The sequence below is a fragment of the Panicum virgatum genome, chromosome 9K, assembly GCF_016808335.1.
Source record: "Panicum virgatum strain AP13 chromosome 9K, P.virgatum_v5, whole genome shotgun sequence".
Classification (NCBI taxonomy): Eukaryota; Viridiplantae; Streptophyta; class Magnoliopsida; order Poales; family Poaceae; genus Panicum; species Panicum virgatum.
In genome coordinates, this window is record NC_053144.1 from 745,811 (window position 1) to 758,559 (window position 12,749).

Below are 12,749 nucleotides of genomic sequence, written 5' to 3' on the forward strand. Positions count from 1 at the left end.
TGGACGATGAAATGAAAATCTCTTCCTTATTCATTAAGTAAAACTCATGGACGATCCATAATAGAACAGCAATCCAACGAACCCAATCCCACCTTAATTACGCAAGCAAAATCTGGCATGCATGGACACTCTCAATACATACATACACCCAACAACTAAAGAAAAGAAACTTGTTTCGGCCGAGAAAGCAGAGCACGCAAAGGAGGGCATGAAGATGGCGGCGGCGGCGGCGTCTATACGAAGGCGTGCTTCTCGAGCAGCTTGAGGACGTCCTCCTGGTTGTTGAGCCTGGCGACGTCGATGGGCGTCTTCCCGTCCAGGTTCTGCAGCGTCCTGCAATGCAGAGACACGACATGGGGAATCCATCAAGCTTCATTCAGGTGAGGTCGGTCAGTTAATTGGTATGGCTGGCCCCTTACACGCCGGCGCCGTTCTCGAGCAGGAGCGCGACGCATTCCTTGCGGCCGTAGCCGGCGGCGTAGTGCAGCGCCGTGTTCTTGTTCTTGTCCACGGCGTCCACCGCCGCGCCGGCCTCCAGGAGCACCTGCGCGCACTTGAGCTCGCCGTACCCGCACGCGAAGTGCAGGCCTCGCCGCCCTTCCGAGTCCTCCTCGTCCTTGTCCACGCCCTCCTCAAGCGCCTTCTTCAGGCCCTCGACGTCGCCGACGCTGGCGGTGTGGTGGATGATGGACTCCTCCTCCTCGTACTCGCCATCGCCTTCCTCGCCGGCCTCTTCTGCTTCCTCCTCCGCGCCGGCGGCGGCCTCGCTCGACGGGCCGACGCCCATCGCCCGACCGAACTTGTGCAGAGCCTCAGGGTCGTTCCAGTACTTCATCATGGCGGCGGGGCCGCCGGCCTCGATCTCGTCCAGGATGGGCTTGAGCGTGGGGTCCTCCTTCATGCGCGCGATGCGGGCCTCGAGCTGCTCCTTGTGCGTGGGGTTGGTGAGGCCGCCCAGCATGCTGGCCATGGCGGGGTCCTGCATCAGCGCGCTGCCCAGCCGCTCCGCCATGGCCACGAACTGCGGGTTCTGCATCAGCTGCTGCATCGTCGCCACGTACTTGTGCGGGTCCAGCGCCGCCGCCGCCTGGGGCGTGGGCGCCGCCGGTGCCTGCCGCGGCGACACCACCGTCATCTTCTGCAGCTGCTCCGCCATCTCCGTGAACGCAGGGTCCTTGGCGATCTGCTCCGCCATCTCCTTGATGCTGGGGTCCTGTGCATGCATGCTCCATCCATTCATCATTTAATCAATGGCTGCAAACCAATCTCTCCGTGCAAACTATAAAAATTTCAATCTGAGCCATCAGATTAACAAATCCCATCGACTTAATTATTTCCAAATAAGTTAAGTGAAATGAAATGGAAAGGAATTGTGTTTATTGTCAAAATCAAACCAAACAAGGACCACGCAAGGTATGAATCCAAGACTAAAAACGGCGTGGCCTTCACATGTGCTGCCGACAAGGCCAGGCCAGACAACACCCCCCTCCCCCCTCAGTTACGATAAGATGAAGCTCGGCCTCAGCCTCAGCTCAGCTGAGTCTATGAATGAATGCACCGGATGAGCAGCTCAATTCAGCTCATGTAATTTTGAATATATATTAACTACCAAGAACTTTTCGTTCAAAAAAACTACTACTAAGAATCACGTACTAGTATGGTGCCCTCTGCCCTGCAAATTAAGAGTGAGCCAAATTAAAGGAAGATGGCGTAGGCAGATATATGGCTCAGCAGCGTACATTGAGCAGGTTCATCATGGTGGAGAAGTCGAAGGGGTTGGCCGGCGCCGATGGCCCAGCCCTGCGCGTCGCCTGTGGCTGCTGCTCCGCCGCCGGGGAAGGCTCCTCTGTCTTGACAGGAGCAGTCTTCTCCTCTGCACAAAGTCATCTCTTCTTCAGCTCTTGGATATATAGGTAAATTAATAAGACAAGACAAGACGAAAGCCTGACCGACCTTGAGCAGCCATGTCGACGGCGGTGGGGAAGAAAAGAGGCGCTGGCGCTGCTGTCGACGATGAAGCAGCCGAGGATGACGATAAGGTGGGGAGGTGCTGCAGCTGTGCCTGTGGAGAGGAGGGAACGCGAGGGCGACCAACCAGGGGTGCCCACGGTGTGGTTTCGTTTTTATAGGGGAGGTTGCTTCAAGCAGCTTGAGTGACTGCGGTTTGTACACATGGATGGATGGAGATGGAGCAAGTAGCAGTAGCATCTGCTTTCGATTTTCTCTATAATAAAATGCATAGTCGTGCACTGTGTATTATTAGGGAAAAATAAATGAAAAACTTTCCTGATTTCATGGGAAAAAAGATAACCAGATTAGTAATATGATGAATAGTATTATCCAACTGATATTCCTAAATCAAAAGGTAGTTATTCGAAAATTTGGAAGCTTCTAGGAATTTTCCTGCCGTGTGAGGTGGGCCTTGCTTGCCTGCATGGAACCTTTAGCATCTACATTGATCATGTGGACCTAGAGATTGAGGTGCCAAGCTTCTTTGCATGGCATGGAGAATCCAGGCCAGGGATTGGGATAGCAAATATGTGGATGGAATTGCTTCACCTGGAAACGCCCCTGGCATTGTGACAAAATCCTCCATGCTGTTTGTTGTACTTCTGCTACTAATATTTGCCACCTGCCATTATTGGACAGTACTCATTCTAATTCTACCACTCATAATGTTGTGTTTTTCACTGAACTATGCTTTCTTTTCCCTTTTCTCAGAGTATACGCAATATATTATTAGGTTTCGAATTCCCTTCATAAGCACATTTACATTTGAAACTATTTTCACTTCTCTATCTATATATAGATAGAATTGGCGCCGCAAGATATAGGTGATGCCAAATTCAGCAGACAGAAAAGAAAACAAAAAAACATAGTAGGGTATGGTCCAAACATGAAAGAACCCGTCATAAAAAGGACGGGGGTAGAAGGTCTGGTGCCATAATACAAATCTAGCCGGGGGCACCTTCGTATTTTCTTCCTTTCGCTCGACACTACAAGGGCAAAACCACTGCAAAAATGCAGTCACAGTCTCACAGATGAGGGCAAAACATGCAGCTCAAGTGTCTTCAGATGCATGCCACTCTGGCAGTGGCACATTGGACAACACAACAGCCTAGCAGTCCCAGTGGTAGCAGCTCAGAAGGCGGAAATGTTTCAACCTGCAGGATCAAAACTTCCAAACTGTGGGGCTCTTCCTCAGCTTCATCGTTCTACCAAACCGAAACCCAAGGGGCTAGCAGGGCCAGCGAAACTAGCTCAAATTGCACCTAGCACTGAAAATCCAAGATGATGTGCTTCTTCAATTCTTCAACTCATCCTTTACTTCTCCTTGACCAAGATCAGTCAAAATCCTTGGGGAAACAACTTTCCCATGCCTTTCTGGAACATTACTATGTTACAACAAAAGCCATTTCTGAGCAGCAAAATCAGAACAAAATGTGATGGCACTTCATGAATATTTGTGGATTCCAACATTAAGGTCTGATGATATGGAGGTTAGATATGGCAATGTTTGGTGCCAAACAGCCTTGAACACTCGCTTCTGGTGCGCCTGAACAGATTGGCAAGGGTTCTGGCCATGATACCTGATGTCGAAGATGTGGATCACAGGGTCTGCAGAGCCAGATGACAAATACCAGCCATCAGGAGACCATGACTGGTTAATTAGAGCTGACTGAGACTCGCTGCTCTCTTGCTTCCAACCAAATGCATGAATCTCAGTCTGCCTAAGCCTGATGTCAAACAAGAGGAGCTGCCTGCCTGGTGCCCTGTCAGCAAGAGAAAATATACAGATTGTTTTAAGCATGCACCCCCAATGCATTAAAAGAGAACTGACAGACGGTTCACTCAACTAATGAATGGATTTTCTTCAACTAGAAATTCAACAGTACATTTACCTTATAATGCAAGAATAGGATGAGATGAGCAAAAGGTTAAAGATTACATCTGTGAAATGAATATATTAATCCAGAAACAGCATTCTTGAATTTAACTTACCCTGTCTGTACCATGTATAAGTTGAAATCGCATGGATTTGCTAATACGCTCATGCATTTGCTATCAATTAGGTTCTTGAACTCTGTCCTTCCAGCAGAGAGATCAAATCCTATTATCCTCTTGTCACAGCCAACTGATAATATTGTTTTTTTCTGTTGCAATCCAGCAACTCCCATGACAGCAGAAGAATGCAAATCCTTGTGCACTCTCTTGGGTTTCCATGAATCATCTTTGTCTTCCCAAAGTATAACAGCATGGTCACTTCCCGCAGTTACAAAGCACGCATCAGACCAGGGCATGAAAGTTATGTTGTTTATGATTCCCTTCAAGTGAGGTTTCTCTGGTAGGAAAGTAACTTTCCTCTGTTTCAATTCAGGGGTCAAACAGTGGAACATCCTTTAGTAATTTTTCAAGAAAGTAGACCATCTGCTACTCACAAAAATAAGGAATATAAAAGTATAACCTAGGGACAGAGGAACCGATTCTTTCAAGGTTATATCATGTAATAAAAAATCACACTAAGGCATTGATGCCACAGGGAAATGGGAGAATAGCATGAAGATGTCACTGATGAAAGCAATTTTAGGTAGTCATGTAAGAACTGAGTTACGTTCAGTTAATTAAAGAGCTCACCAAATCAGCAGCCTATAATTATTCCCACCACACATGATAGAACAAATTCAGTCTCTTAACTACAATTTGCCAGGATTAAATAAATGCATGAACAGAAATGACAAAAACAACCACCCCTAATTCCTCCCGCTAATAATATTGTTAAAAAACTAATTATTTGAAATCAGAGATGCAGAGTTTGATAATTTAGTTTTCATTACAACAACTGCTCGCTGAATCGAGAAAGGTGTGTAGCAAGATGTAAGGGGATGCACTAGTTTTAACAGTCCTTACTTGTCCTGATATAAGGTTTGCCATTGAAACCTGAGAATCACCATTATCAGCAGTGTATACAGCAAATATTTTGTCACCATCTGGATGCCAAGCTATATCTTCAGGCCATCTATGCTTTGGGGAAAAGCAATCTGTTTTGCCACGAAATGAGACAGAAGGTCTGCAAGTACAATAATGTGAAATTGTCAAATTGTGCTAAAAATTGAATAGATACCCACCCAACAAAAGTTACCTTTTCAATAAAGCAAATATTCTTTGCACCAGTGTGGTTCCACAACCATACAAGATAAAGTGTACAATGTACTCAAACAATAAGTTACCTGTACTATAAATTTAGCGTTGACATGCTACATCACAAACATTTTCCCTTCAGAAAGTACTGATATGGAACTTGGATATATCACGTACATAAATAAAAATACATAAACTTCTAGCAGGTTGTACATATACTCATTTCCAAAATCATCTTTCCATGTAACTTTCATATTCTGAATCCACATTGGGGTGAATTCCACTGGGACAATGGCTAGGTGTAGTAGGCTGCTAGGGATGAGATGAATATAGATGAGCAACTAGACTGATGGTTCTTGACTGCCTCCTCACAAGAACATGGCTCCTTTAAATAGCCATGCAACTGGATGTGCCCAATGCAAATCACTAAGAAACCAACTAACCTAGCAGATAAGGTCATGCTATTGCTACCCTGCTTGGATGGGGGAAGCCATGCTGCTTGGCTGACATGTTCAGCTAAGCCCATCCCATGACAATTAAACACTTTATGAGATTCAAAAGGATAAGATCATTTTATGTTAAAATGGTATATTAGCCATCACGCCCATACCAAGTCTACTTTAATTAGAACAAAATGCTAAAATTTTGCTGACACATGTTGAAGGAGAGTTGTTGGGTATTTGAGTGTTGAAACATCCTTTTTGGCCACTAGCTGTGTTGAACTTTCAGTTTTGTCCCAGAGCATTACAGCATTTTGGTTATCTGAACCTGGGTTGCTGAGTTTAATATCTAACTGTTGAGGAGATGCAAGAAGTGAGACAGAGACAATTATTACCAGGGAGCAAATTAAATTGCCTTCTGTGCTAATGAATGTAGCGAGGTAGTAGAGTGGTAGACATACTAATGTGGGTACTTAAGCCTTAACTGTTAAAATCCACACTTGAGGTTCATAAATGCAATATTTAAATCCAAGTAGTTAATATAAACCTCGTGTATGCATTTATTATCTACTTAGTGTCAATATGAACATTTTGGGAGTGGGACTTCAAGAAAAAAAGCATTGTCCAAGGCTACTGTCGGCACAAATCCACAAAACTAATGCAAAACCCTCATCAAGCACTGCTGAGTCAGTCATTAAGACTTATATAAAGTATGACTTTCAGTTTTGGCAAAGCCATAAGTTTCTTTCATCAAGTAATCATAACCACTTATGCTGAGCTTATTGATGTACCATGAGGCACACACTTTACCTCCTTCATATTTCACTACAACTTTAAAAAACTAGTTGCATATTTCTGAAATATGTTTGAAAGCTAAGTTAAAAAAAATGTTAGAAAGATAACAGCATGTTGAAAATTCAGGGTAACGTGATGCCTACCCTCTTGGCTCCACCTGCCACAAAGTAACCAATCCATCCAATGCGCTGCATCACAAGAAAGTGTAAGATTAATGTTTCTGAAAGTTGATCAAACTTCTCATATCATTGGTAATTCAAATAAAATATTTCATGACACTAAGCATATCTGGGAACATTGGTTGGGAGCTTAGTGCGTCCTCCTAGTTTACAATGATCTCTATGATGCCAACTTGAACACTAATAGTACATTTTAGTGCTTCTCAGTGCATGTGTAATTATTCATCGTTCTTAAAATATAACCTACACCAAAATCGCCACAAATTTTCAATAGAACGAACAAATATTTGATAAACTAGCTGGACATATTTCTACAGCTGGTGAATCTACAGCGCATGTTTACTAGTATTTATTATATCCTGTGAGCCATACCTGGTTACAACAAGCTGATCATTAGAAGGGCACAGCTCAAGACACCTAAGCTTCCTCCTGTGTTGGCTGGAGACCAAAGTGCCACCTTGAAATTTGAGCACCATTGCAGACGATTTCTTGACACTCGGAATCAAGTTGTGATGCTCCTTCTCTTCTGAATAGCAGATAAGCACAGCAGCACGTCAAACATCAACAACCATCAAACCTCGGGCAAACTACTTCTCCCAAAGAGAAAGATCTGTAGAACGTACCAATCTTTCTCTTGGGCTTCTTCTCCTCTTTCCTTGACCGCTCCGGCGGCGCAGGCGATGATGAGGATGACGGGGCGGCGGCCTTCTTCAATCCAGACATGGGCTCTGGGCGCGGTGCCGGTCGGTTGTTGGCCCCGGGGATGACAAGCTGCGGCCTTCCCGCTGGCTGCGGCGCGGGCGCGGGCGCGGGAGCCTTCTTCTCTGGCGGCGGCGAGGGCTTGGGGTCCCTCTGGATTGGCTGCGGAGGTGGCTTTGGTTCCCTCTGGTTCGGCGGCGGCGGCTTGCGATCTTTGTACCGGTCGAGCCGCGCCTGCGCCTCGGCCAGCTTCATCTCCGCGGAGTCCAGCTGCGGCGGTGGCCACCACCAAGATCACAACTATCATCAGCATCATCGCAAAAAGCGGGGGAGAAGGGGAGGAGGCGCGCGCGCGCGTACCAGGGACTGGTAGTGGAGCAGCTTGAGCTTGCAGCGCTCGACGTCGCGCTTGCGGTGCGCGACGAGGGCGACGACCGCCTCCTCCGCCATGGCCTCCTCGTCCTCGTCGTCCCCGCTCGCCGCGGCGGAGGCGGAGGCGGCCGGGGGTAGGGGCGCGGTGCCATTGGCGGAGGGGCGGGAGCAGTAGGCGGAGTCGTGGTCGTCCTTCTCGAGCTTGGGCCTCTTGAGCGCCGGCGGGTCGCCCATGGCGGCGGACGGCTCGAGGCGGCGTGGGGGGGCAGGGGGAGAGCCGCGAGGCAATCCGCGACCGCGCGTGACCTTGCCTTATTGCCTCTGCGTCTCCTGTGTCCTCCTGAGTCCTGGACCCGCCCGCCAGTATTTGCGAGCGGGTGGGCGTGCGTGCGTGCGCCGAGCCACGCCGCACCACACCACACGCAGGCGCGCGCGCACACCCACCGTTCCGGCACGAGCACGCCAACTAGCAGCAGCAACGACTCGTGCGGTGGCATCTGGCGCCCCCAGACTTCTCTACGCTCCCAGGTTTTACAATTTGTTGTAAATAATAAACAGTACAGATTCACAATCGCACAATCCGTAGCAGATGTAACTGAACATATTTGCGAGGTTTTTGTTCCAAATTGGGCAAGCAACACAACACGCTTAATGCACCGAGATTACAACAACTTGATATGCCTCTCCATACATATTTACAGTGCAGCACGGATGATACATACACATACACCATCAGGGTAGGGTAGAGATGAGTCGGCAAGGCTTGCTTAATCTGATACACTGATCAGCCCCACCACACAATCTGACACACTGGCGAGAAGCCACGCACAAGAATGGAGGAATGCTACGGCGTCTCATCTTCGTGGTACAGATACAGGCCGAAACCAAACCTTGCGCAGGCCTTGCAGAACGCGGCTTCCTCTGCGGCGGCCACCGGATCATCAAACCGTGCATCACTCAGCGATGCTGTTCCAGCGGCCTCCCTATGAACCTGCATCGCCGTACACAGTTCAGACAAGGCCATCGAACAAGTAATGTTGTGTACTTGTGTTTAGCTAGCGTGCACAACAATGCAAATTTCTGCTTCAAAAACCAGGCTGCTTTGGTAACTTAAGTATACTGCACATGGCAGTTTCCAACATTAGAGGGTGAGCATTCCCTGGTGTACCATATGCTGGAAGAAAGGTTATGCTCCAGGGATTTGACATCTCAAACACAGAACCTTAAGCCTTTTGCTGATATACCATATGCTAGTACGCTGGTAACCATAAGCGGCCTAACTGAACAAACCAAAAGTTCCAGAAGCCAATTACGAGCTCTTAGCTTAAAAGTGTGACTTAACGTGTAATGTATTAGCTTAAAAGTGTGACTTAACGTGTACTGTATCATATTCTAATTCAATTAGCTAGCTGTGCGATTATGATATATAAGGAAACAGATGTCAGTAAATTCCTCAGATATGGTTGGTTCTTACTAATGCCCGAAAACAATAGAGCAATGTGGTCTACACTGTGGGTGGCGAAAACAGGCCAAGCCTGCACAAACTGAGATTAAACTTGTGCACTAACTGAATTAAGTTTAATGGCAACCTAATGGCCATTATGCAGATCAAAAGACCGCTCCAACATGAGTTCTCCCGTCGATTTTAAGCCCAAATTTGCACAGTAAGTTTACGGGGTGACTACAAGACTGGATAAACTAGTGATAAAAGCACCAAAGAGCTATCACAAATGAGATAATGGTGTGGTACCTCTCCATCTGTTCCTCGTACAGTCACACGGTATACCACAGTCACCTTTCCATTGTTGGTGTAGATTACATCACGGACCTCTCCACACCAACCTGAACACAGAGAATAACCCAAGGTGAATTTGACAGGGCAAGCAGTTGGTACATGAAGCACAACCGGTAAATTTCAAGTCAAGAGCCGAGACACATGATCGATGGAGCAAGGACCTGGCGTGATTGTACAAGATAATCAATCGCAAATGCTGAAAATTCATCTGAGGAAGATTGGATTGTTGCTGGCACCCAAAATACTCCATATGCAGCTCGTGATACAGTATACTACTACTAGGTTATCCACCATTCACGCTGCATTACAACTATCTGAGCTGAATGAAAGCAAAACGGTGTGTAGTGTATGCAGCACATTTGGATGGAGATGCAAAAATAAGAAATGATGGGCACAGAAATGGTGATGCGGAACTCGCGTCGGTTGTAACAAGAGCACACAGTCAGTGAGCATGCATTAGTAGCAAGGGTTAGGATTGTGGTGTCACCTGGAGCATAAAAGCTGAGCATCCTGTTGGCGTGGTACCTGTAAGCAAACAACCGTCAACAATCAGGACGCCGACAAGCTTTGTCTCAAGGATTTGGCAGATGATTGTTATGAAAATGAGATGATCCGATCCGAGCATCATGCGTTTTTAGATCCGCCTGAATTCTGGTGATGGCTTAGCAGTTTAATTAACTACCTACGCTGAGATCTGCAGCAGGATCCCGCTGTAGCAGGCAGAAGAAAGACGAGCTAACGGAGGTAGTTGGCGTACCAGGGGATGACGGGATCGGAGGCGGAGGCGCGTCGGGACGGGGGTCGTACGATGGTGTCCGGGACTCGCTTGTTGAGGTCGCGGAGGATCTCGACGAGCGGGCGCGTGATCCCGGACGGGGCGGCATCGAGCGGCACGACGTAGTTGTTGGTGGACGCCACCGCGCCCGGCGTCTTCCGCTCGGGCGCCGCGGCGGCGACGACCGCCACGCGGGTGGGGCGGCTGGAGGCGCGGGAGAGGGCGGCGGAGGCCCGAAGCGGCGGGGCGAGGGGGCGCGCGAGCAAGGCGGACTCCATGGGCTGGCTGCTGCGGCGGCGTGAGGCGGTGGGGCGCGGTGAGGGTGGGGGTTCAATTTGATCGAGGGTTTTACATCTAAACCATTATAAAAAAAAAATGGACCCGACGTCCATACCACAAAAAGAATTTGGAGACACCTCTATATCATTCTGTTTTTTGTTTTAACGTCTGTACCATTCCATCCACCATCGTTAGGAATTAATAGGTTTTGAACTCTGACATGTGGGCCTAATCTAGTAAATTGACAATTTTGCCCTCCCAATCTCCTCTCCGTCGCCCTCCATCTCATTCTCCCCGTCGCCCTGCGCCCGCGGTGGTGCCCTGCCCTCCACCGTTGGCGGCGCCCTGCACTCCGGCCCCGCTCCTCCAGCCCAGCGGCTCCAGACCGAGCGGCACCAGGCCGCAGACACCTCCCGAGCGCTTTCGCGCGCCGCACCGGTCGAACGCCACCGCCGTAGAGCGTCTCGACGCTGTCGCGGACGACGACGAACAGGGGTCCGCGAGCTCCGCGCTGGAGATGGACACGCCAGCATGCTTGGCCTCGACGAGCGCCATCGGGTTTGCTGGCCGGAGACGCATCGATCTGCCTGCCTCGCCGGCCTCGCCGCGGTCCCGCCCCGGCCGTGCGGCGGCCCCGCCTCGGCACGCGGCGGCCCCGACGCGGCCTCCACGCCGCGCGGCGGCCGGTGTCCGAGCGTGAGGGGAGCGAGCGACGGATGGTGCTGGCGGCGGCGGCTCGTGAGGATGGGCAGGCCGGGAAGATCGGGCACAGCGGGGAGGACGAGTCGCGGCCACGGGCGCTGGACGCCGCCGGGCAGGTCATCGTGACGAGGATGCCCGGGGCGGCCGTGGCGAGCGCGGCGCGGCGAGGTCGGTCGGGGCGGGGCGGCCGCGCGGCCAGGGCGCACACGGCGAGGGCGGCCGCGCCGAGAAAGGCAGGGGCGGTGCCGCCGCGCGGCCGCAGCGAGGCTGGCCGGGCGTCATCCACACCACAACACGCCGGCGCGAGCGCCGCCTCATCCGGGCTGCCGCCGGCGCAGGCCTCGCCGCGAGCAGGCCTCCCCTAGCGGGGCGAGCTCGGTGCTGTCCTGCCGCCACGCGCAGCGCTGCCGCGAGCCGTGGCCGCGCCGCGCCCCCGCACGCGTCCCCATGGGCCGTGGTCCCGCAGCACGCCGAGCGCAGCACCGCCGAGGTCCTCCGCTGCGCGCGAGTCAGGGAGTCAGAGGAAAAGAACCATAAGGAAGAAGAAGATGACAAGTGGGGCCCGCTCGTCATTGAGAGGAGATAGTTTAAGCAATTTTTGGCATCTAAGGGTATAATGGTCTTTTCGCAACTCCGTTACCCTCCATTAGCACTCCTTCCGTCCAAAATGGTACACACGTCAAAACTGAAAAACGCAATGATATACAGGTATCACCAAACTTTTTAGTGGTATGGACGTCGGGGCCATCTTTTGTAATGGTATACATGTAAAACCCTCCAACTTGCTCACCCCGCCTGGAGTCGCCGGGGCTGGTGCAGGGCTGCAGGCAAAGGGAGGGGAGGCACTGAGCATTTAGGCCCTGTTTAGTTGGTGAAGAATTATTGGTTTTAAGAGCATCTCCACCAGTCTTTGTAAATGGACCTGATTAGCTAAATTTTTACAAAAGAGGACAAAACAAACATCCAACAGGTTCTCTATACCCATCCGTTCGGTATCCTGTGCTCCAAATCTCAGCCCCGGTGCTGCAAAGATGAAGAAACGAGGGCTTCGGCAAAATCCTCCTCGGGCCCACTCCCTCCCGCGCGCGAGGACCCCGTGCGCTCCGTGCTCTGCTCCGGCGAGCGCAGGAGGAGAGGGGCGGAGGGCGGCGGCGCAGATGGCGAGGTGGCGGTGGCGGGCCCTGCATTCCCCAGCACCCCGTGCTCTGCTCCGGCGGGCACAGGAGGAGAGGAGCGGAGGGCGGCAGCGCAGATGGCGAGGTAGCGGTGGCGGTGGCGGGCCGCGGCGTCACGAAGCTCGTGGAGCCCATGGCCGGGGGGAGGACGCGGCCGGCGGCGGCCTCGGCTCTCGTGTGGCGGGCTCGGTGCATGGGGAGGACGCGGGCGGCTTCGGTGGCGGGCGGCGGAATACGGCGGCGGGCTCTTCCCCGCCGGGCCGCGCGCAAAGCTGCTCCCCGCTTGGACCCCTCAGCCGCCCCCTCCGTGCGGCACCGGAGCAAGGGAGGCGGCGGGCGACGTGGAGGCATAGGACGTTGGGCGGCGGGGAGGCAGAGCGCAGGGCGCGCGGGGGCGCG

At 51.1% G+C, this 12,749-nt stretch overlaps 3 protein-coding genes across 4 annotated transcripts; all 3 read right to left on the reverse strand.

The window, feature by feature from the left end:
- LOC120649076 (ankyrin repeat domain-containing protein 2A-like) lies at positions 1–2,121 on the reverse strand. The gene is made up of 4 exons (XM_039925758.1): positions 1,954–2,121; positions 1,740–1,873; positions 420–1,213; positions 1–333 (listed from the first exon to the last, which is right to left on the reverse strand). Exons 1-4 carry the CDS (start codon positions 1,964–1,966, stop codon positions 234–236), a joined length of 1,041 nt encoding a protein of 346 aa, XP_039781692.1. The 5' UTR covers positions 1,967–2,121; the 3' UTR covers positions 1–233.
- A 604-nt stretch (positions 2,122–2,725) lies between these two features.
- LOC120649074 (U5 small nuclear ribonucleoprotein 40 kDa protein-like) lies at positions 2,726–7,918 on the reverse strand. 2 transcript variants are annotated; one of them, XM_039925757.1, is made up of 7 exons: positions 7,613–7,918; positions 7,177–7,522; positions 6,926–7,076; positions 6,518–6,562; positions 4,909–5,068; positions 4,003–4,364; positions 2,726–3,773 (listed from the first exon to the last, which is right to left on the reverse strand). In XM_039925757.1, exons 1-7 carry the CDS (start codon positions 7,856–7,858, stop codon positions 3,455–3,457), a joined length of 1,629 nt encoding a protein of 542 aa, XP_039781691.1. In that variant the 5' UTR covers positions 7,859–7,918; the 3' UTR covers positions 2,726–3,454. The 2 variants fall into 2 exon arrangements, with proteins under 2 accessions (XP_039781691.1, XP_039781690.1); XM_039925756.1 differs by having other exon boundaries at positions 6,926–7,079; positions 7,613–7,915.
- Positions 7,919–8,195: 277 nt separating this feature from the next.
- Positions 8,196–10,517, reverse strand: LOC120649077 (DNA repair RAD52-like protein 2, chloroplastic). The gene is made up of 4 exons (XM_039925759.1): positions 10,177–10,517; positions 9,907–9,944; positions 9,375–9,466; positions 8,196–8,615 (listed from the first exon to the last, which is right to left on the reverse strand). Exons 1-4 carry the CDS (start codon positions 10,470–10,472, stop codon positions 8,469–8,471), a joined length of 573 nt encoding a protein of 190 aa, XP_039781693.1. The 5' UTR covers positions 10,473–10,517; the 3' UTR covers positions 8,196–8,468.
- Positions 10,518–12,749: the final 2,232 nt, after the last annotated feature.